Source organism: Crocodylus porosus, unplaced genomic scaffold, assembly GCF_001723895.1.
Source record: "Crocodylus porosus isolate Cpor-Errol unplaced genomic scaffold, CroPor_comp1, whole genome shotgun sequence".
In the NCBI taxonomy this organism is placed as follows: Eukaryota; Metazoa; Chordata; order Crocodylia; family Crocodylidae; genus Crocodylus; species Crocodylus porosus.
In genome coordinates, this window is record NW_017728926.1 from 18,553,005 (window position 1) to 18,574,502 (window position 21,498).

The following is a 21,498-nucleotide window of genomic DNA, read 5'->3' on the forward strand; positions in this document are numbered from 1 at the left end:
CGTTTGTTAATGAGCTTGAGAAAAGTACCTCCACTAATTTGCCAGTCTGAGAAAATGACTATGTTAAGACCCAAAGGATCATGGCATTTAAGTCATAGTGAAATCTACTTTGGGAAAGTCATTGCTACAAATCTCTGAGAAACTTACATCAGCTAGGATTTACCTCTGTTGGTCTATTACGTCTTGTTAAGAAGTTCAGCCAGTGTTATTTCTTCCTCTTTGAACCTGGAGGAGTCCATGCCTGATCAGTATGAACCACCTTATGTGATCCTTTTTTCTAGGAAGGGGCAAATATCAACAAGTCTCTCACAACCCTGGGGAAAGTCATTTCAGCTTTGGCAGAGGTGGTAAGTACATTACTTAATTTGTCCCATGTGGAACCTATTACTTTTTGCAAAGCTCTCAGTGCTTTGAATATAGCACTTTGAGACAGCAGAAGACTGGGTAGCCCAGCAAGGCCCTGCTGGATTTGTCTACCGTTGGCTTCTGCATTAATCATCTTTCATCTTTAGGTAGATATAACTGATCTGTGAAGCCCTTAAATTTTGGTATAAGATTGCTCACACCAAGGCAAGAATACTGGGTCATTTAATCTGGAAAAAGACTTGAATTGCAAATTCCCCTCTTTATTTTTTTTTAACTTGTAAGCAATAAAGTCTACAGACTACATGTTTCCTTGCTGAGCTTTGTCATGATTTTTTTCGAAAAATAAGTAAATTATCATTACAAAAGAGGAACTTGATGCGTACTATTAAAGTGGTGGTTTTCAACCTTTTTCATTTGCGGATCCCTAAAATTTTGAATGGAGGTGTGGACTGGGGTTACACCAATAGAAATATTTGGGGCCGATACAGATAGCCGATATATTTAAGGAGGCATATGGGCCGATACCTATCCAATACAGCTGCCTCCAGGTGGTAAGTCTGTTGTGGTGGAAGGGGAGGGGGAGGGAAGTGTGTGGGAAGGGGCAGATCAATGCCCCCTGAGGTGAAGGACAGAGGGGGCAGGGCTAGGCGCTGCCCAGGTGGGTGGGGGCATGGGACAGAGGTCCGGCTCGTGGCAGGGAGGAGGCAGCTCCTGCTGCTGCTTGCACCCGGGGGAGAGGGATGTACCTCCCAGATATGAATGGGGCAGGCTGGAGCTAGGGCTGCATGGGGCTCTTCTCGGTGGGGGCTGGGCTCAGAGCAGGTGCCGGAGGCACTGGGAGGGGGTGCAGCCACCCTAAATTTCACCACAGCTCTGCTCCCAGCCCTGCACCACCCTGTGGATCCCCACTCCAGGTCCCACCTCCATCCATGAGCTGGAAACTGCTGAGTCTGTCCCAGGCAGCTGGGAGCGGAGCTGCGGCAAAATTTGGGGTGGATGCAGCATCCTCCCAGTGCTACCGGCGCACACTCCCAGGCTCTTCTGGTGCTGCACGTGGCTCTTCTTGGAGGGGGTGCGCTCAGAGTGGGCACTGAGGATGCTGCATCCACCCCAAATTTTGCCTCAGCTCCGCTCCCAGCGCTGCTGCTGCCATCTGCCACCTGGCACAGCACCCTCCCCCTGAATGACCTGTGCCTCCATTCCGCATTTCTGCCCCCCTGGGGAGCACATGCCTCTATCCCTTCCTCCCTCACTGCAGGGGTGTTGATCTGCCCCTCCCACACCCCTTCTCTCCCTCCTCCCCATCTGGCTTACCAGCTGGAAGCACCTGTCTGTGCTGCTGCCTCTGCTCTGTGCTGCGCTGTGGCTGCTTGCAGCACAGGCATTTGTCGGTCAAGTTATCGGCCCCATCGGGCCAATATCAGATGCAGCAAATTTTCTTTGTATTGGTACTGATCTGATATTGGACCCATGTATTGGTGCACCTCTAGTGTGGACCCCTTGAATCGTCAGTGTGGGTATTCACGTACTTTTGTTTGATCATAGTCATCTTTTGCGGACCCCTTAAACATAGTCTGCAAACCTGCATGGGTCTGTGGATTGCAGGTTGAAAAACCACTGAATTTGAGATTTACTTGACTTGAATGATGGGGGCCCATAGAACCATTTACAGCAGAATAGCCCGCTGACCAAAGCTGAGACTGTCTTGTCTAAACTTCAGTTAAGAATCCAGTAATCCAAGTGCACTAGGCCAGGCCCACCTAAGAATACTTTCCATTTCCTTCTGTGTCACTGCAGTTGCATGCTGCTGTTGACTTCGGTTATATAGGAAATTCAGCCTGTGGAGCAGTTCGAATAGAAGGCAGGACTTTATAATTCATTTAATTGCTGTTTGGTAGACTATTGTCACTCATTTGCTTCCTAAGAAAAGCAGTATTTGTTGCACATTCTCCCAGGTGACAATTAAAATGGTCTGTTACGTCTTGTTAAGAAGCTCAACTTGTGTTCTTTCTTCTTCTTTCTGTAATGCTTTCAACTTTAGGATAACTGCACCAGCAAGGTATGGTGGGCCAAAGTAGCCATTGATCTTAGATTCACTGTAAAGACCAGTGTTGTTCACTTGGAAAGACAAAGAGCAGGGATCTCAAGGGCTTTCATGACAATTTGATTTTTGCATCATAGACTGTCTTTAAGGAAATTACAAAATAATCATGGGATGATGAGTAACATCAGCATCAGAACTCAAAATTAAAATACCTTGCGTATGGGGGAAGGAGGACAGAGAAAAATGCAGCTGTAAAGAATATCTAATAGTTTTATTGTATGCATCCCTGCTCCTGGTTTGTTGGTGACTTTTCTTAGAAATAATTAGAATTAGTAGGAATAACTTAATGTCTTTGCTTTCCTGCACCTGACCTCCCATGGTCTTTTATTTTTGTCTCACAAGCTGCGTCTAGTCTAGCCTGACAAAATTACACGAAAATGCCGTGTGCAGCCCTTGCCTCACCCTTCTTTCACTTATCAATCTAAAGGTTACTTGCCAGAGACAAAAGGGTAGTAGAATTTTCTTTATAAGGTTGGTATTCACAACCTACATAATTTGTCCTCAAAGCTTCTACTACATAGTCAAATCCTTTTTTAATTGTGTTGTATGGAATTAATTTTTGGCAGCATTTGAAGCTTTATGCATGTCTATTAATTTTTTCTGCATGTCAGTAAATGACAAAACAGCCCCACCCTCTAGAAGAGCTTTCATAGGTAATTTCTTAGTGCTTACCTTGCATCAAAACAGGTTGAGGTGTGCCACAGGTAATGAGGAATAGAAAATATCTACAGTGGGGTGTGGAGGTGCAAGTCTAACCTCCCTACAGAGAAATTGGGGATGGTCCTGCTTTGAGCAGGGGGTTGGACTAGATGAGCTTGAGGTCTCTTACAACCCTCATTTTCTGTGATTCTTTGGAACACTCATACAACCTTTCTGAAAAGTCTTTACCCATCATTGGACTAATTAATGGATTGGGTGCTTTGAGACTTGTGAATCTGGCTGCCGTGTGACCTTGTGCTTTTGCCTGAATAGTCCCCAAATCCTTTAATCAGCAGCCGGTTACAAGGTTAGCTTAAAAGAGGAAAAACCTTTCTGGCTAAGCCGTTCTGTCCTGTTCCAATCTCTTCCCTGTCCTCATGTTTCCCAGTAATGTCTTCCTGAGCAATTTATTCATTGTCTTTCTACCTGTGCCCCTCCCCATGCATCATTTCTGAATTGCCTTCCTGACTTTCCAGAATAGCTTAAAGTCTAATAGTTTTTCTGCTGAAGTAAGGCTTAGCTGGGGCCTTTCCCCCCTGTAGTAAGTTGACTGCAGAAATTTGCTGAGATTGGCCCGGTTTTTAGATGTAATCAGTGAAAGGTGTTCCTTGTATACAGAATAACCTTTCTTCAGAGAAGCACTTTGATCAAGTCAAGTGGCCTTGTTAATATCCTCCACATTCCCACTGCGTACCTGTCAAGTAACCTTAAAATGGGAACCAATACAGTACTTATCGATACTCGTGGAGTGGTGGCTGCAGTGGCAGTTAACATGGATGGGGGAATTAGCTTCCTTTCCAAGTACAGGTTGTTTGGAGTTTTTAATGGGTCAAGTCAGCCATGGTCCCATATAGGAGGGGAAGATTCTTTCACAAAGAAGCTATAGGGAGTGAAAGAATCTTCCCCTCCTGTACGGGAACGTGGCTGACTTGAACCGTTAAAAACTCCAAACAACCTGTACCTGGAAAGGAAGCTAATTTCCCCATCCATGTTAACTGCCACTGCAGCCACCACTCCATGAGTATCGATAAATACTGTATTGGTTCCCATTTTAAGGTTACTTGACAGGTACGCAGTGGGAATGTGGAGGATATTAACAAGGGCACTTGACTTGATCCAAAGTGCTTCTCTGAAAAAAGGTTATTCTGTATACAAGGAACACCTTTCAGTGATTACATTTAAAAACAGGCCAATCTCAGCAAATTTCTGCAGTCAACTCACTACAGGGGGGAAAGGCCCCAGCTAAGCCTTACTTCAGCAGAAAAACTATTAGATTTTAAATTTCTACTTACTATTTTGTTTCATTGTATTTAAAGCTAAATATAAAAAAAGACATGAAAAAATGTTGTTGTGCAGGCCCTCATTAGTGATCCCATCCATTGTGGGGGGAAAAGGATAAAACATTCAACACCAATTTATACCAGCTTTCTGGTGCTATTTATATAGTGGGAATGAAATGAGAGAAGTAGGGAAGAAAATCAAGAGAGGAGAAAGAAAGGAGGTGAACTCTTGCAGTTTTTGCCTGGTCTGTCTGTCTTCCTGTTGGCAGAGTAAAATTCTGATCCTTTTATCTTCAGCTTATAACATTTCCCATCATCTATTTTCATTTCCTTTCTTAACCTCCTCTATCTTACTCTCGCTTTTCCCCTTTCTTTCTTAACCCTGATGATCCTTTATCTGCATAGCTTTTTCAATATCTTTTCTACCAGTCAGTATCTGGCTTTCTTTGTATTGTGTCTATTTTTACCAGTGCTGGCATCTGCACCTTCATAATCCTCCCTTTGGATTTGTGCTGTGATTCTTTTGTGTGCATAGTCCCTTGCTCAGTTTGCTTGAACTGCTGCCAGACATGGAAATTGATGGGTCCAGAGTTTCTTCACAATCACTCCTAGATTCTTGCTCTGACCAGGGGGCTTGCAGCTTGTGGGAACTTGAACATATCTCTTGCTACTACTTTTTCTAACCCGATTTTCATTGTATTCAACCTTCTACACAGAATGCAGCAAAATGTTGTTTTTTCTATCCCCTGGAAGAGGACACTATCTAAGCCCCATTTTTAAATAAGATTTCTTGGGGGTTAGGGAAAGCTTTCTGCCCTGTTTGTGTTTTACTTTCTTTTTTCCTTCCTCAGTGACTACTTCACTTGCATGTTCTTTTTTTCAGAGCAAAAAGAAGAAGAAAACAGACTTTATTCCATACAGAGATTCTGTGCTGACATGGCTTCTTCGGGAAAATCTAGGTATGGCTAATTTAACTGTGATAATATATACAGTTCACTCCATTTTTCTTAATTTTTTGCAATTTTCTTTTTTCAGTTGAAGTATTACATTGACATTACATTTGGAAATAGCTAAGTTTAGCAGCCACGTTTGAGCCTTTTTTTATTTAAACCATTTCTGGTGTCAGAAGGTGACCTTTATCTGTTACTTTGCTTAGTGCAACATTGTTGAATATTTAGTAATGGCATGCTTTAAGCTGGGAAATACTGACCTTCAGTAAAATGACCACTGTCCATAACACGTAATGCAGTTTTATTTAGAACACTGTGTGTTACAGGTGGGAACTCTAGAACGGCCATGGTCGCTGCTCTGAGTCCAGCAGACATCAACTATGATGAAACTTTGAGCACTTTAAGGTACTACTCTCTAATCTGGTAGGAAATTTATCAAATTGCAGCTCTAAAATTCAGGTTCCTGTCCTTTGTACCATTGCACTGAGAGTATTTGCTGGGTACAGGCCATGTACGGTCAAAACCCAGGTAAATTAAAAAGTGAACCAGGGGAGAGGCAGTTGTTGGTTATGCTTTGAATTGGCCAGATAGATTTACTGGATTTTCGTGAAAATATTTGCCAAAAAGTGCATAAAGGAAATAATTTTACCCATGGGGAAAGACCAGTTAAAAATGATGTCACTGGTGACCTCTAGGGCTTGATTTTTTTCAAAGATGCTGAGTGAACTTTGTGAAAACCCCTAAAAGGTAAAGCAGTAGTTGCAGCTCAGTGTCTGACAGTTTGCCTCCAGCTCTGTATTCCATAGCACTTCTAGGTTTGAGCTAATTTAATCCTCTCATTAGTCTGAGATAGTGGGTGGCAATGTAGAGAGCTGTTGTATATTTGTAAGGCTGGAGAGATCTCAAGGGATCATCTAATCCAGCACCTGCACTGAGGCAGGATCACGTGTACCTACTACCTAAACTTTCCCCAACAAATTTTAGTCTAACCTATCTTCAGAGATCTCCACTTAAGAAGATTCCACAGTCTCTTGGTGTACATAGCCTGTTTTAATTTTTCGTTACTTTAACCAGTTTTTTTTTTTCCCCTTTGGTGCAAATTTCTTACTGGTTTATACATGCACATCATCCCTCAGGGACAAGACTAGCACTTTGCTAGGGTATACTTTGACAACCTCTTTCGTATTGGACAATTTAATGTGCTCCTACCTTCCACTTTTGTCTTCCAGAGTAAATAAACCTAATTCCTTCAGCTCTTCATAATGGTCACGAAACCATGACATTCCTATTGTTGTTTGCTCTCCTCTGGACTCCCTGCAGTTAGTTAATGTCTGTGTGTGTGTGGCCTACAAATGAACAGCATATTGCAGCTGAGGCCTCATTAATGCTGAGTAGAAGGAAATATACATCTTCTGTTTCATATGTATGATGCTTCTGCAAATCCATCCTAGAAAGAGGATATGCCTTTATTTTTTCAGTAGCATCACATGGATTCATTAGAAGTTTGACAGAGAGATGCCTTTCCTTTGTACTTCTACCTAGTCAGATATTTCCCATTTTGCATTGGTGCATGTAAGCGTCTCCCTGTAAAAGAAACTAATGGTTTTCTCTGGCTGGTTCTAGATATGCAGATCGTGCCAAGCAGATCAAATGCAATGCTGTTATCAATGAAGACCCCAATGCCAAGCTGGTGCGTGAGCTGAAGGAAGAGGTGACACGGCTCAAAGATCTCCTGCGGGCCCAAGGGCTGGGAGACATTATTGATAGTAAGTGGATTAAACGTGTCTGTCTCCACCTTGTAATCTGGGCGCTGTGACCTACTCTGGAAATAAATTACTTGTCTAAGGCCACGGAATTGCAGAAGAGAGTTTGGTCACAGATAAACAAGTACTAACAGGTACTTTACTTTGCTTTGGAAATGGTGGTCTCTCCCCTTTAACAAATAGTCTGTTGCAGAGCCTTTCTTTCCTTTTCTTTGAGGTTGACACATTGGATTCAAACTCTGCTCTATTGTGTCTTGCTTGCAAAGGAAGTGCTGGGTATGTTGCCACGATGTCATGATCCCTTTGCATTGGTCCCTGGTTAGGACCCCTTTGATTAAGGAGCAGTCTTGCTAGGTCACTTTGGAGGGCTTTCCATCTCAAAGGGGTGATAGCATGACATGAAAAATAACTTTGCAACAGGGACAGAGGCCATCTTTCCAGTCCCCTCAAAGAACATCATCTTGTCAGCCCTCACTTGGCTTCAAATGGTGTTCATCAGAACAGAAGATTATGCCTAATCCCTGGTACAAGTCCTTGAATGTCAAAAAATATTTGACTGCTCTCTACAATTAGCTGCCTCTGACTGAAATAATATGCTGTTATAGAGCAAAAATTTTGAGGTACATTGCCAGACCTACATAGTAGGAACTTGTACAATGTCTTGTCTAACTGCCTTTGTCAAAATACCGTATAGAATAGTCTCTGAAGAGACTTTTTCTGACTTAACTGATTTTCCTGACCCTTGCCTCAAATTTAGCAAACAAGTTAAAAAGCTTTTACGTTAAATTCTTTGAGGAACCTAGACTGAGACTTAATTTCTGACAGAGGAGATGCCTTTCAGATCATGGTTTCAATTATTTCTGGCAATTGAACCAGCTTGCCATTTGTTCATTATGAAAAAATCTGTTAAAATGTTTCTTAAAAAAAGGATCTGTGTTGTGGGTACTTATTTTTCTTGTAAAGGAAAAGTCATGGGTTAATTATGGACAGCATGAAGAAGTACGTTCTGTGCACGTATCTTTTTGTCTTCCTTCATTTCCAAGAGAATGGATCAAGAAGAAGACTTGGCTTAAATTCAGAAATTTTCACATTTTACGCAGTCTTGGGTTTGGGTCAAGCCAAGCCAGGAAATTTATTTTTGATGTGTAATTGAAAATTGTCTTTGTTTTTTCAAATGTCAGTTACTCTTCGCTTCCCTTCCTATGTCACTGTTGAACCTGAACTTTGATCCTTCTTGTATTTTCCCTCCTGCTTCCCTTTAGTTGATCCAATGGGAGATGATTACTCTGGAAGTGGAGGCAAATGTGTGTATTGTGTGGTTCTCTAGCTCTCTAACTTGCCACTGTGCTTCTGCTGGGTCAGCTTTTAGCTGAGCTTTGCATGCCAGCGTTCCTCATGGGGAAATCCCAGACAGAACATGTACTGCAAACACTAATGTAGTTTAATGGATATTAAGACGAGCTCCATCTCTGCTTTTGAACAGCTCTTCAGAAATGCAAAGTTACAACCATTCTTTAATGTATCTGCTACTTGCTGTGGAGGAGATTCAGAGGATAGTAATCGTAAAGGCTGTTTTTTGTTACCGCTAATGGTTCAGACTTGACCTACTACTTTTTTTTTTCCTTTGGCAAATCATTTACAAGTTATGAAATCCAAACAGGTTTCCATTTCCATGAACAGCTGCTCCCATAATTTGTTTTCTGGACCTCAAAAATGTTTTTCTGATTTTGAATTTGACAATTGGTTAAGCTAAAAAAAGTGAAAGTTTCCTCCTGTAGAATGAGTTTGATCGTTTCTGTGCTCATGCAGTGCTGGGTGCCTTCTCACTTTACTTGAGCTCTTACTCCTGCTGGGTATTAGTACAGCTGCTGTGTAGAACAGAGACTTGTTTTCCTCTGAAGGAACAGCTCTTACTGTGAAAAAAATGTGAAAAAAATGAGGAAGATTTAAATTGCAGGTTCAGAGAGAACCTTTGGCAAGACAGTATTTTATTTTTGACTTTGCCATACATTCTCTTGCTTCATAGAAATAGTAGATCTTCCTTCTATATAACCCACTTTCAACAAAATGTTTTGCTTCTTTAAACGGGTGGATTCTCTGTAGATTTTTGGTCAAGTCTCAAGTTTTCTTTTTTTGTAATTGAGCTCTTTTCATCCCACTTTGCCCATTCTCACCCCAAAACAATACTGACTGGAAAAGATCTGTCTGAAATTTCCCAAGTGCAGTTACTGGTGGTGTAAAGACTCAGCCTGGTCTTGCTATGATGTTTTGGTGCTGCTTCCAGCTTGTGCCTAACTCTTATCTGTTTGGAGCAACTGCAGACCTCTGAAAGAAGCATGCATGATATTGAGGGTTAGGTGTTGTATGGACAGAGCAGCTGCCAAAGCAGAGCGATTGCCAGTGCTGTTTCCTCTTCCCTAAGAGTGCATGTGCCTACTGGCCTTTCAAGACTGCATCTTCTCTGTTCTGTCCTGCCCATTTGCCTTTATCCTGGTGGCTTGTCCCCGTCCTTAACCTCCTCTACTTATTATTGCCTCCACCCCTGCTTCTTATATTTGCAGATGGTGGTTTTCAAACTGACTTAAGAGTTACTATTAGTTCTCTGTGTTTGCTGTGATGAGGTGTGGAAAGAAATAGAGTGAAAGGTTTAAGACAGAAAGGTTGTTCAGGGTTGGAGAAAAAAAGGCATTGGTGGGGGTGAGGACTTGTGGAGAATGGCCCAAGCATCTGGGCTTACTTGTCTAAGCTTTATAAGTGGGCAATTTTAATGACAGTTTTATTTGAGGATTGGCCTGGGTTCTGATAAGAGCAGTTACCTCTGAATAACTTGAATAGAAAAATCCCATGGCTAACCTGTACTTCCCACCTCTGCAGGAGCTGTCTCCAGGCCTCTTGCATTTATACTCCAGTGTTAGCCTGAAATTCGAGGTCTCTCTTGAAATCCTTTCCTCTGCTCTTTTCAAGCCGTTATGATCAAAAGGCTTAGAATTTAACCTCATGTGCAAACAGCTCCTAGCACATACTTGGCCTATGTGCATACTTCGGTCCTCTTCCTCAGCACTAGTGTAGGGTGTGAAAGACTGCAATATGAACGTGAGCTAGTGCGGTGTTCGCTCGTACTGTCAAAGACTGGGGAGATGGCTAATAGAACTTTTGCCCTTGGTGGAACCTGGCAGCAGTTGAGTTCACCTCCTAATTCTGCTGTGCAGAGGTACACCTTCAGATAGTAAGATTTAGCCAGTAATTATTTGTATTCCTGTTAGGCTTGAGGAGTCTAGAAGGGAGAATTTGGCCCAGAGTAGTTTATTTCCTGATTGGTGGTCGCCTCTGTTCCCAGCTTTCAGCCCCCATATTGTTCACCGCTGTGCCGTTGCCCAGTTGTTGGATACCGATGGCACTGTAGAAACAGATCAGCGTATAGCTGTGGAAGCCAGGAGGGGGCTTCGTATAATTTACACAGTGTCCTGGTGTGAACGTTTTTACTTTATTTTGGCAAGAGTTTACTGATCTCAGTGGTGTGTGCTGGGTCCCTTTATTTATAATTCTCAGGGTCTGAACTGAGCTGCTGTTAGCTTAGTGGTATTTGCTTTAAAGGATTTGTTTCAGAACTGCCATCTAAAACTATTATATTTGTCTGTGTTGCTGCTTAAGTGCTTTCCTCTTACACTGGTGTTTCCTTCCTATTTTCCGTTTCTCTGCTCCTTCCCTCTTCCCCTCTTTTCCTATTCTCCTGTTTTTCTACCTTCCCTTCTGTCTGTTTGTCTGTCTCTCCCAGATCTGAAAGATTTTCAGAACAATAAACATAGATACTTGCTTGCCTCCGAGAATCAACGCCCTGGCAATTTTTCCACAGCCTCCATGGGGTCCCTCACAGCATCTCCATCTTCCTGCTCTCTCAATAGTCAGGTGGGCTTAACATCTGTGTCCAGTATACAGGAGAGGATCATGTCTACACCTGGAGGAGAAGAAGCCATTGAACGTTTGAAGGTACATGTTATTGTGCACTCAGCTGGGTATAATTTTGGTGGGCTTGAAAGCTGCATATTTGGAAGGAATCTCCTTAGGAGAACATAGCCAATAGGGCTGTGCGAAATTTCAGCAGCCGTTTTGTTTTAGAGGTGTTTCAGCCCATTTTGGTGCCCGGAACACTGAATCCAAAACTTAAACGGAAGGCTACAAAGCAAAACCAAACCATCCGAAACATTTTGGAAATGCTTCGGAAAGTTTTAGAGGCGGGCTTGCGGGGAAACAGAAACTTAGAAGGGGGGCAGGAAGGAGTGCTCTGATATTGATATCTGTAGCTTGCTGTGTCTGTGATCTGTCCCTGAGGTCTCTTCCAATCCCAGTGCTCTGGGGAGGGATGGCAGCCTGCTGTCATCCTTTGCACACATCCTGGAGCCCATGCCCAGGGAGAGTCTGGCAGCCCTGCAGCCCTCCTTTTAAAGTGCTGGGTGGGAGATGGGGCCGGGCAGGGCAGCCACAGGGGCTTCTCTTGCAGCTCCCCACACTGGGACAGAGGCAGACACAGCTGGAGGAGCCACAGGGGAGGTAGGCACAGTCAGAGGAGCCGTGGGAGAACATGCAGCCGCTTGGCTATACCTGCCTCTTCCTGGCCGAATCTCCGAATCGGTTCCGAAACAGTGTTGAAACTCCAAAACAGATTTGGCTGAACTGAAATGGAACAGTGATCTGAAACACCAAAACAAATCGCTGCCCCTCTGAAGTGGCTGAATCCAAAATAGAAATGAAATGTAGCAGTTTCGCACAGTCCTAATAGCCAATCCCTTTTCTATTTCTGGAGGCTAGCACAGAAGCTCTTTTGCACTCCAAAGAGTTCACCAGGGTGGGATGAGCTAGGGATTTGGCTCCATGTCTGAACTGTTCATTCACAAAAATCTGCATGAGAGTGTCTTCAGCTATAACAAAAATTGGCAATAGCAAACTTGAATCCAAGTACGTGCATCTACTGACAGTCTCATATAATGAGGATAATGAGTAAGGTGAATAGAGCGACTGGGGGTTGGGAGGTAGGTGTTTGTGTGGAGGGGTTTCAAGCGGTTTGTTCAGCATCTCCCTGTACTAGGCCTGACTTGCCAGTGCAGTCATTTTTTAAAAAACCCAAGTTTATCTAAGCCTAAAGGAGAAGTACAATCCTGGCACTGTTGTCTTTGCCCTACCCCCACGGATTAGAATGTGAAGCATACAGAAAAGCCTGCTGTAGCCAGACAATGGGAGCCTTGTCCTAAATCTGCATAGAATTGACCAGCATTAAAAATGCATTCCAGCGAAGGGTTTCTTTGCTTTTTTTTTTTTTTGTCAACCCCCTCCCACACTGATGGGCGTGTGTGGGGGGAGTTAGATATGTTAAATCCCAGTGGTTTGTTTTCGTGATTTCTCCATGAGATGCTGCCAGGAGGGTTTGAATGGTCTGGAACACACACACGGCATATCCTCCTTCTATTAGAAACCTGCTGTTGCCATGGAGATAATGGTGCTGTCTCTGTAGTCCCCTGACATCAAGACACTGAATGACGTCTGTAAACTAGATTGAAAAAGAAAAATCTCTTAAGGTGGTCCAAATTAAAATCGGAGCCTGCCGGGAAGAGCGTTTTCTACTTTTTTCCATCAATATTCAAGACAGCTTCTTGTGAAACACTGTTGAGAAGGGCAGTGCACTTTGACGTCTCAGATATTCGAAGTATAGAATGTATTTGGAACTCAGAGTAGCCAGAGATGCATAGAATTGAGCATGCTGATGCTTTTACTTGAGCTTTCCAATGGGTAACCTGGCTGCTAGCTTTTTTGAGAAGGATCAAGTCCGACGCATCCTCAAGCTGCTCAGGCGAGTAGAGAAATAGCTGTGTGTGTCAATTCAGAACAACAGAGTGGAGCAAGTAAGAAATATATCCCTGTGTCTCTCTTCGGAGAAAAGAAATGGCCTCTTGTGCTACAGCTGGGTGAAGGCAACAGTTGAAAAAAGCCCCTGTGAAAATCTTGCTTGGGAAAAAGCTGCTGGAGTAGCTCTTGGCATGAGGCTGTAAAATGGTGTGGAATCCCTTTTACAGTGGTGGTATGCCACACTGAATCATGCTGATTGTTGTGGAGAGCTGCTAATATTCTGTTTAATCCTCAGCACCAGAAAAGAGGATTGAGCCTCCATTCAGCCTTGACACAGTCTCTGAACTGAAGTTCTTGGATTTTTGCCAGGGTACTGCCCACTGTTGCAGGAGCTTTAGCTTAAACTTTACATGAGAGGACCATGGCCCACTGATTTGGGTAGAAGGGCCTGGGTTCAGGGTTGTAAACTCCCTGTGCTTCCTAGTCTTTGGCTTAGAGTAGAGCTGGGGCCTGGAAGATGAATTAGGAAGTGATTAAGTAGCTTATGGGGTGAGGGAATTCATTTTTAATTTCCCTGCCACCCTTGTACCAAGTCTCACCAGCATGCAAATTTTATTGTCTAAATGGGCTTTAATGCTGTTGAAAGGCAAGTATTGCTTCAACCATTGGCTTTGCTATATATCGTGGTAAGCCTTTGATCTGAACAAATACTCCAAGTCCTTTAGAGAAAGCTTTCTGATTTTAAAATATGTTTTTTTTTTAATGCAGATGGAGGTTAAATAAGCGTAGTTCTTCTTCCCTTCCCCCCTTCTCATTCAACAGAAGGAAAAAATCTCTGAATTTTTTTTCTTTTTTTTTTTTTTTAAGGTTCATCCCTGTATCCTTTAATGCAGCAGTGGAGTGTAAGCTCCTTAACTTGCTCTTTTGAATGGCAGGAATCCCTCTTGGCCAGGCCTCTTTATTTTTAATGCTCCTTTTTAGATTCATTTTCAGTCTCCTGTGCAGGAGCTTTCAGATGGATTCTCTAACAATTCCATAATGATTGGGGTATTTGTGTGTGCGTGTGCATGGAGACGGGGAGCTGCATTCCTAAGGGATTATGTTGCTAGAGGAGCAAGGAGATTGATAACAAATGGGACTGGAAAGACTAATAAGATTCCTAATTTTCTCCCCTCCCTCCACATCAGTGACTTTTGCTGGGCAGTGAGCCGAACACAATGCGGTTGGGTACAGCTTGCTATAAAGCTACTTCTGGTAAATAGTTAGTAGCAGCTTCTGCAAACAGTTGTTCAGAACTGATATAAAATATGCTCTTTGCTCATTTGTGCCCTCTTGCCCTTGAGAGCAGTTATACTGAGTGGGTGTATGCGAAGGCCTTACAGTTAAGGATTTAAACATCAATCTGGCTGAGGATTTAGAGTAAACTTCCAAGGCAGAATGGCCTCATGTTGTAACAAGGGAGACTTAGGTTGGATATTAGGAAAAACTTTCTCGCTCGGAGGGTGGTGAAGCACTGGAACGTATTACCTAGAGAGGTGGTAGAATCTCCATCCTTGGGGGGTTTTAAGCCTTGGCTTGATAAAGCCCTGGCTGGAATGATCTAGTTGGGGATGGTCGTAGTTTGAGCAGGGGGTTGGACTAGATGACCTCCTGAGGTTTCTTCCAACCCTAATTTTCTATGATTTCTATGAAAATAGCCACTTCCCAAGTGCTGCAGTTACATACCAAGCTGTGTGGTTTGCATAGGATACTTAAGGAATTTGACTTGGCCTTTTGTGCATTGCGATGCAGCTGGTGTTGGGTATGTGGCATTCTTAACCACAAAACCTGTTGTTTATCTTTGGCGCTCATGTTGTTTAAATATAGCTCCAAGAATATGCTAGAGGGAATAATGAGTGTCCTAATGACTTATCTTGATACAGCACCTTTCATCCAGAAGGCTCCAGAGTGCATTTATGAACTGATTTATAGCATTAGCCACTAGACTTCCCTTTTAGCTACCGTGATCTCTAGTCTTCTACAAACAAAAAAATTGTCAGCAACCAGGAGCCGCTGTCTAGCTTGGCTCTTTGTGTAGCCTGGCTTTTTTTCCTGGGGACTTGAACAGCACCCATTTATATCTTGGCATTTTGAAAGCTAATGACCCAAAGACTTGGAATTGGCGCCAAATTACCAATTGGTAGTTAACCCTTGGCTAGCCCCAGACATTATGTCCAACCTAGGGAATAACAGTTCATTTCGGAGGTAGAGAATCTGGATTTTTGTAAGTTGATTCGGGGTGGTCATTACAGGAAGCATCTGGGTTTCTGGGAGATTTATAAGTTTGTTCATAATTTTGTAGTATTGTTGAGTGGTTAAAATTAGCACTTGGCCACTTACTGCTAGGGTCTAATTCAGCTTTCATGTAGGCCTCAAATACATATATGCATTAACTTTTCTGCTTTTTTGCTATATGCCGTCATAAAGGGTTGGTTCCATATAATCCCTGTATGATCTATTAATTGTGAACTTCTGTACAGGAATCTGAGAAGATCATTGCAGAGCTGAATGAGACATGGGAGGAGAAGCTGCGGAAGACTGAAGCTATTAGAATGGAGAGGTCAGGAGAAAGAAATGCCATGGGGGTGGGCAGTGGGGTGGGCACATGGTAGAAGGAAGGAGTCTGGACAGAAGCTGCACTTGCCTAAAAAGCTGAAGCATAGCAGCAGCTGGCTTCATTGGTGACATGGCTGCTGTTCTTTTGTATTGCACTGACATTAGGTGGGCCATATAGAAAGGGGAATTAGTTTCATTTCCATACTTCCAAGATACTGCTTAGAATAGTTAAGCGAAATACTTTTTCTTAGACACAGTTTCCATCCAAGGTTTGAGGTGCTGGCTTAAGTACTTGGGGTTCAGTCCTTCTCTGAAACGTGCTCATTATGATATGAAACTGCATTTGATTCTGGCTTTTCTTTTTCTCCCTTTGTCTTTTCTTTATAGCACGCAATTTGACATGAAGGTTAAAGGGAAAAGAGAGGCTTTTGGTACCAGAGTGGTTAATATCAGTACTCTTTTCCCCACTTCTCCCCCCAATTCAGCTTTGCATCTGCAGCTGGAATTATAGCTTGCTTCAATGAAGCAACAGGCTACAAATAAGAATTGTTGGCGAATCCCCCTCTGTATCGGTGGAACTTATCATTTGTATCTTAATTGTCGTGGAGTATCTAGGGGGACTTTTCGGGGAAGGAGAACAGCCAATCTTTAACCTGATGTGTGGTTTGCCTTGAGAATTTCTGTTCAGAACAGATTTTAACTTTTTTCTGGGGTAGGTGGAATTACTGTTGTAAAAGGTTATTCTCATGGTGTATTATTGCTGTCAGCAGGAATGTTAGACTTGTGGAAAAATTCTGTAGGTCTGTGTTTTGGAGCTGAAAGTAAGATTTCATTCCTGTGGCAGTAGTGTATCAGGTCTGGGGCCAATGTGCAAGCTAGCTGGTACTACAACACATTGTACAATGATGACTATAATGGAACTTACATTTGCATCCAAATTCAAATTGACACACGTACAGCTAACAAAGCATGTCTAACTTTGTGCTTCCCTTTCCTTGTAGGGAAGCTTTGCTGGCTGAGATGGGAGTTGCTATTCGGGAAGATGGAGGAACACTGGGAGTCTTCTCACCTAAAAAGGTAGCGAATGCTGATGTTAAATATTGGTTCACTTCTGTAAGAGACTAGTCAGCTGGGTGAGACTCATTTCTCTGTCAGCTGCAGAATAATTCTGGCAGTCTCTGGACCCCAGGTAATGGATACCAGTTTTAGTCTTGAAGTACTTCAGTGTTTTGCAGGCTATATGCAGGGATTCAGAGGCATAACAACATGTGGCTTGGTGCCTGGGGCAGGTGCCACATACAAGGGCAGTGGTAGCTTCTGGCTGCCACTGCGCTGCTGGTACAACTGTACTGGGGTAGCTGCCCTAGTTGCCTTGCCCTAGTTACACCACTGCAGGTATTACCTTGCCAACCAATGAAATGCAGCCAACAGAGATGTGAAAGCTGTCCCTCAGTACCAGGAACAGTATATCTTGCTCTTAGGGATGATGTCCACAGTCCACCATTTATTTAGGAAAGGCAGAATGTCATATGAATTCAGTCTGAATTTAATGAAGAAACTCAAGCCACGTGAAAAATGCAGCATGAGACTTTGGATGACCAAAAATAAGTAAGAATGCTGTAGTGTCCCTTTAGAAAGTGGCTGCTTCCAGTAACAGGATATCTGAACTGGGCCACTGGTGTTGCACATTGACTCAGAAGTGGCATCTGGGCTTGTATTTTTTTTTTTTTTTTAAAGATTCATCTCTGCTTGGTTGGATGATGTTATAACTAGCTCAAATCCTAAGATTCTGTGGCCTAATTATCTTTGTTAAAGGTCCACTATTTATTTTTTCCTATCAAAAAGAGGGGTTGTCATTTAGTGAACTAATAATCACTGATGATGAGAGTTGTAAATGGAGGGGGAAGGGTTCCTTCTATTGCATGTCAAACTTCTATCTTCTTTGTGAAAGGTGGAAATAACTCCATTGGAAATCTGTGCTACATGCATGAGAGGAGGAATCTGGTTTAAAATTACCTTGAATGCAATGAATATAGCAACTACCAATTACTCTATGTTATCTCAAACAAAAGAAACCAATAGTCTGAAACTCTTCCCCTTTCTGCCTTCAATATACATTTGTATGTCTTTTTTGAGTGATACCCTTGAATCTCATACCTGTTGATTTTTCCTTATGTCTCTGAAGTGCCATATTTTGTTTCCAGTTGGTTTGTTTTGCCTTTTGTAACTTATTCCTAAACCGTCTTAAGATTCATAAAGCTTCTTTATCCTCACTGTTACCTTTCCTCAAGTTTTCTTTTCTCTTGCTTCTCTTTCACATTTTGGATTGCATTTCCTCATAGATTTTCCCTCAGAGGCCATCAACTCTTTTTGATGACTCTTTTGATGCATTTTCTCCTGACCAGGTTTGTGTGTGGAAGCTGTTGGGGATCAGTAGTTGCTTTGGTTAGTAAGTAGCAAGTTCTGCCTGTGGAAATGCATACTAGAGGAAACCAAATGTCCGTCCTTAGCCATTCCTTTTTGCCCTTCCAGTTTAATGTGCATGGTTCTCCTTCCTGTAGTAATTGGCAGCTCTTGTGAGAGTTTTAGAAATCTAGATGGCAGACTGGGTTATAAGTGTTTTATGTTTATGGCACAAGTATGAATCTAGTTTTGTGTTAGTGCCTGTGAGCATGGGTCAGTATTTCTATCATGCCAGCCCGATAGAAATCAAGCTGTAGGAAATTACTTTTCTGTTTAGGTCCTGAATGAAAAGGTTGTGACTTCACAAAACCAATGAATTATCCTCTCAACCCTTGAGGGAGGGCCTTTTAAGTTGGGCGTGAAGGCGGCTAGGCAGTGGAAGCTTGCAGTGCTGACGAGGCATATCTTCACGCACAGAACAGGGGACTTTAGGATGAGTGAATGGGTCCATTTTGTTACCACCAAACATCTTTCAGGTTGCTCAGCTTCGTTGGTTATAGAGTGTTCTCATTTTAAGGTCACCCATAAGAAGGAATTAAGACTTGCTGTAAAAAATACAGTATACAAAGAGAAGCATAAAAATATTTTTGTAGTTGGTGGGACAGACGCACGTGTCTATACGTCCAACTGCTTACTCCTGCTTGTCATATTTTGAGTACTTGTGGATTTTGGCTACTCAGGAAATGACAGCTAAAGGTTCCACCTTTTATATAAGTTCTAAAAGTCTTCTTGTGAGATGAGTCGGTGGTTGTGCTCGTGCTCTATTGCTCATCTTCAGCCGTAGTTGGAGGTGTGCATTTGCTTACGTGTCTGTGCTCACCGTGGTTCTACAGCTGTCTTTTCATTGGGTCATGGAAGATGAGACTTCTCCCTCCAAAGAGAGGAAATGCCATTACTGATTGGTGAGGGGCATCACTTCAAAACAACATGATGGTACCTCCTTCACCTCGCTTCGCTTTCTTGTTTCTTCAAATACAAGTTTCCAGGCCCTGAAACCTTATGCTCCTTTTAAATCAAATTTTCAAATGGGCTTCCCATAGAACTTCTTAAAAGTATTTGCGTTGCATAAATTATGTGTGTTACTAACCCTTTTGACATTGTTGGCAGTCAGGCAAAGGAAGCCAAAATTGGATTTGCAGATGTCAACCTGACCTTCTTGCTATGCTTGTCTCTGGTTCAGTTAACTCCCCAACATTTTGAAACACAGAAACAAATTACTATATTGACCTTTCCTGATCTGAGTACCTTGTATGACCTGGCTGTCTGAGTATTTGGACTTTCAAGGACGTCAGGACTTGGAACACTTGTTCTGAATGTATAGTCCAGGATCCTGTTTCCTTCTATGAAGGAACCATTACTTCCTTCTTGACCTGGTGCTCACTCTACATTTGTTTGGACCAAGCTAAAATCCTTGTTTTTGCTGAAGAATGCTTTCGCTTTATGACGACTGGCAGGAACAGTTTTAATTTTACTAGGCTTTTACTAGGTCCACGTGGAAATGGCTTTAAAAAAGTGTCAGAGTCCATAGCCAGAACATAAAAGCCATGAAAAAATAGTAGTCTTTAATTTCTGAGAGGTTTCTTATCTGTAGATTACAGCCATCAGCTGTCTTAAAGTCTCAAGCATAAAGAGTATCTGTTGAGCTTCCATCAATTGCATGTGGGTGCACGTGTTACAAGTTGGCTCCTTTGGAGCGCACAGCAAACTGAATTCAGCTTTCCCTTGGGAGCCCATGCAGCTAGATCTCCTGCTTTAATGTTCCAGTTGTGGATTACAAGAGACTGGCATGTTAATTTCCCATGTTTGCTCTGGTTTTTTGTTTCCTTACTGTCACGTTTCTCACCCTTTTTTTTGTGTGTGTGTGTTTATCTGCTGCTATCTCAATGGCTAGATTTTTACACCAAGGCCGTGCGACTTGTTTGCTGATTCCAATGGGGTGTTTTCACCAAAGAAGGTTGGTTTAGTGATATAAATGACTACGTTTTTAGAAGAGAATTAGATGGAGATTCGTAGCCGTGTGTATCAGGAAATCTCAGTAGTTTAGAGCTTACTTCCAAATCTACAGGCTCTGAAAAATAGCACACATGGAATGCCTATTTTTTATATTAAATAAAAACCTTACATCAGCGTAGCATTTTGATACCAAGGCTATATGACAATGTGTTGCTGTTTAGCTTTTCTGTTCCCTTCATTATTCTTATTAAAGCTTAATCAAGGCTTTACAAGGAGTCATTAGTCTTTCATATCAATTGCTTGTCTTCCCTACATCCTCTGCTTAAAATCAGATTATCTGAGCTGTGCTCCTGGTATAACTTTTTTAGTGCTCCTTTCCTATCCTGATATGGTTGTGTCTACACTGAAAGGGTTGACATTTCAGCTCGAAAAGAGAGTCCATGGAGGACCCTGGAGCTTCACTGGCTATGTGTAGTTGTGTAGCATTTGGATTCCTCTGCATGTTGACAGCCAGCAAATCTTTAAAAGGAAGCGTGGATGCAGGTGTTTAGCCTTCAGATCGTGTGTTCTCATTTGTTGGCAGACCCCTCATCTTGTGAACCTCAATGAAGATCCACTCATGTCAGAATGTCTGCTTTACTACATCAAAGATGGCATTACCAGGTGAGATGTGGCTTTGTTATGCTTGCTTAATAGACCTGTGGTTAGAGACATCATCCATTTAAATTACATTTCTGCCTGAAACTGTTGTCACTACTCTTAATGCAGGCGCAGGCACAAGCACGCACATGCACTTATTGTAAATGAAAGGTGAGGGAAATGCATTTTCCTAGTTTACATTCTGTATGCTTGTGCGTCTTTGCCAGATACTTACCCTTGCCTCTTTCTGAGGGGAGCAGAAAGAGAAACCTCCTGTAAAATACAGGAAAGGGGGATTGCAAAAGACAAAAATGGCAGGGGGAGTGGCCATGTTGGTAGAGCACTGAAAACTACCCTCTTTGGGAAAACCAACTGTACTTTTAATATCCTGTTAACTAAAAAGAAAGCTGTTTCCTCCATTCTTTTTGTTTTCTTCTTTGTGGGTGGATCTCTTTCTTTTGAAAACATCCCTAAACTCAGTTACGTTATTTTTGGCTGCTAATGTCTGCGTACAATTAATGTGGTCCCTGTTCGCATACGCAAGATTAAACTTAATTGCCATATTTAGAGTCTAGAAGGAATTTTCTTCGTAGGCAGGACAGCTGGGGGAAGACTGAAAGGCGGATTTATCTATCTCTGGAGCATTGAGCAATGTTCAGCTGTCAAGTGGGCATATTCCCCATGGAACAGATGGAGAATAATGCAGGAATAAAAACTATGCCGTTTTATAAATCAGCATCACACTTCAGTTTGGGAGGTTATGCTCAATTCTGGACTAACTTAATTATAAAACATATAGCAAGGCTCTAGGGAATTAAAGAATGAGCAATGAGAGATCTTTATGTGCC

At 42.4% G+C, this 21,498-nt stretch overlaps 1 protein-coding gene across 10 annotated transcripts in view; it reads left to right on the forward strand.

Moving 5' to 3' along the window:
- Positions 1 to 21,498, forward strand: part of KIF1B (kinesin family member 1B) — a 140,947-nt gene that overhangs the window by 55,654 nt on the left and 63,795 nt on the right. For 3 of the 10 annotated variants that reach the window (XM_019541662.1, XM_019541665.1, XM_019541666.1), the window contains exons 9-16: positions 282 to 347; positions 5,333 to 5,408; positions 5,726 to 5,804; positions 7,023 to 7,165; positions 11,016 to 11,149; positions 15,520 to 15,599; positions 16,597 to 16,672; positions 20,595 to 20,674. In XM_019541662.1, the coding sequence (XP_019397207.1) occupies positions 282 to 347; positions 5,333 to 5,408; positions 5,726 to 5,804; positions 7,023 to 7,165; positions 11,016 to 11,149; positions 15,520 to 15,599; positions 16,597 to 16,672; positions 20,595 to 20,674 (734 nt within the window). Of the gene's footprint in view, positions 1 to 281; positions 348 to 2,407; positions 2,426 to 5,332; positions 5,409 to 5,725; positions 5,805 to 7,022; positions 7,166 to 8,424; positions 8,467 to 10,937; positions 11,150 to 15,519; positions 15,600 to 16,596; positions 16,673 to 20,594; positions 20,675 to 21,498 lie in introns of all 10 variants that reach the window. The other 7 variants (XM_019541656.1, XM_019541657.1, XM_019541658.1 and 4 more) reach the window with 4 other exon arrangements.